Here is a 2,365-nt window from a genome sequence, read left to right on the forward strand (position 1 = left end):
CCTCATATGATTTATCTTTTGCGTCCCTACTTAACTTTGCCTTTTCTTCTGCTCTCTTTGTCCTTTTAAATTCCAGCACTTCAAGATGCTGAAGATAATCCACCACAAACTTTGATTTGACAATAAACTTATCTGCAAATAGAGCAACGCTCTCTGGGTCAGATAAAACCAGCCTGCCACTTCCATGCTCTTTCTTCGCTTGGACCCTTGGCTGCCAGTCATCTGGATCACGCCCTTCTTTTGGGGTCTTCTGGTAGGAGAGGTAGTGGTATTCCGGTAGGCAGGAATGGTCAGGAACTGGTTTAGGGTATCTTTCTATGGGTGGTCCAGTCCATTCACAACATAAAGAACAAATTTCTCCTACCTTTTCTTGACAGGACAACTTTAGAAACTCCCTGTAGTTCTCCCCCTCCTCATAGTGCTCATTCATAAACTTCTCAGTCTTACGGAAGTAACAGTGGCCTGGAACAGAGTCTTTCCTTGCTCCTGCATTGTGATACTGAACCAAGTACGAAGTGTTGTGAAAAAACTGGAAATCTGTTGATGTGTTGTGTGAAACACATTCTTACATTTAATTTACAGATGTCTTTATTTGGAAGGTTTTTTCCTCTACTCTAGTGATAGGCATGTATAAATGTTGCCCTGTGCAGGTAAAACAGAAAGCTGTTGAAGTACAAGAAGATGAGCCGGTAAGTGTTAATTTCTTGTCAGTGTTCCTATTTTTATCTGGACATTAAAAACGCATGTATGCTTCACTTTTATAACGAGAAACTTCTGTATTTTCCTATTGTAAAGATAGCACCTAAAACTGTTTGAACATTTTAAAAATAGTATGTGTCTTTTAATATATCGTTTGACTTAGGTCTACATTTCACTACACGAATACAACATTAAATGGTTACACGAACCATGATCATTCAATATCAGTTCAATATAATAAATAAAAAAATCGTCTTTCCTTTTCTGGTAGGTCACTAGTTCCTCCTCTGCTGATGATACAACCATACCTCAGGGTCTCCAGAAAACAAGCCTTGGCTATATTGTTAATCCAATCGGGAAAAGAGCGCATTACTACATGAGCATCATGAAAGAGGCTCATTCCAAAATGCGCAATAATGGCGAAAGCGACGAGTCGTTTAAGAAAAGGTTTACAGCTGAACGATCCAGGCAGTTTGACATCTTACAAGCAAAAGAAGCAATCTTTCTAAGTGCGGATGGCTGTTCAGAAAGGGTGAGTGAGTTTTCCATGCCAGGGTACCGGTTGAAGCCCAGTGATGGAAGAAAACTGAACTTCTCCATCAAAGAGCACAGAGCAATGGTGGAAAAGTTGAATGTCATATTGAAAGATGTAAAGGAACACGATTCCACACTCTTTCAGTCCAATGGAAGGGAATTATTTCACCAATGCTGCAAGAAGCAGAATCACCACCAACCTTGAGCAGGAAGTCAGAGATTATGTTTACACCTTCATGTACCCTGAAGAGCACACTCTGACGGAAAGCATTGCTGCTTCTTGTAGCATTGGTGAAAGAGACTCCCATAGCAGCACAAGCGGCGACGAAGAACTCGACGACAGCCAAGATGAAGATGAGTGCCAGTGAAAGTTGCATTCGAAAATAACAGTGTTAAATACTTCTTTTCAGTAGCTACAAATGCTTTTTGTCGCCAAACGTTTTTTTAAAGCAGAAGGAAAGTTTGTAATAAATTTGTATCCTGCCTTCTATGTTTATTCTGTAGCAATTTTTTGATATTCAAACATTATCCCATTTTAAAGTTATACTAAAATATTTCACGTGACCCCCCCTTTTTCCCTTATTTTTTTGGGATGGCCCCCCCTCGAAAGCCATTTTTTTTCGCATGGCCCCCCCCCCCAAATCCCACCAGCCCCCCCTACCTCATAAAAAATGAACGGTCCCTTAATTTAAAACTTGGAAGAACAATTAGCTCGTCGTTTCCCGAAGCACTTGAGATGGGACAGAAAGACAGTTGCTGGCCCAACGGTGAAAATGATCGCCCACCGTATGACATACGTAACCGGTGAAATACTGCGTTGGTTTAAAAAGTGATTTTTTCCCTCCTTCTTGTGAACTCGATTTTGACTATGGGTTTGCCGAGACTCCAATCTGATAGTAAGTACACAACTGTCTCTTTACTGCAGAGGACACAAGGATTCCATAATATCATTAGTAAAAACGGTTGAAAAAATTACCGAATTCAGGCAATATTATGAGGTGAAACTAGAAATTTCCAATCGTTACCCATAAAATGTCACTGAAAATATGGGTATGATCGGTCGACTAAGCATACCATAATAATAATAATAACAACAACAACAACCACAACGACAATAATAATAATAATAATA

General features: G+C 39.8%; 1 protein-coding gene across 1 annotated transcript; it reads left to right on the forward strand.

The window, feature by feature from the left end:
* Positions 1-603: 603 nt before the first annotated feature.
* LOC149106704 (uncharacterized) lies at positions 604-1,889 on the forward strand. The gene is made up of 2 exons (XM_089298417.1): positions 604-689; positions 971-1,889. The coding sequence occupies exons 1-2, from the start codon at positions 627-629 to the stop codon at positions 1,436-1,438; spliced, it is 531 nt and encodes a 176-aa protein (XP_089154543.1). The 5' UTR covers positions 604-626; the 3' UTR covers positions 1,439-1,889.
* The last annotated feature ends 476 nt before the right edge of the window (positions 1,890-2,365 follow it).

This window comes from Orbicella faveolata, unplaced genomic scaffold (assembly GCF_042242905.1).
Source record: "Orbicella faveolata isolate gen_17 unplaced genomic scaffold, um_ofav_v1 contig_3, whole genome shotgun sequence".
NCBI lineage: Eukaryota > Metazoa > Cnidaria > Anthozoa > Scleractinia > Merulinidae > Orbicella > Orbicella faveolata.

Bases quoted from the DNA above. Each gene is read 5' to 3' on its own strand.
- LOC149106704 (XM_089298417.1), top strand. From the start codon at position 627: ATGTATAAATGTTGCCCTGTGCAGGTAAAACAGAAAGCTGTTGAAGTA. The intron at 690-970 runs GTAAGTGTTAAT...CTTTTCTGGTAG, and splicing joins AAGTACAAGAAGATGAGCCG to GTCACTAGTTCCTCCTCTGC.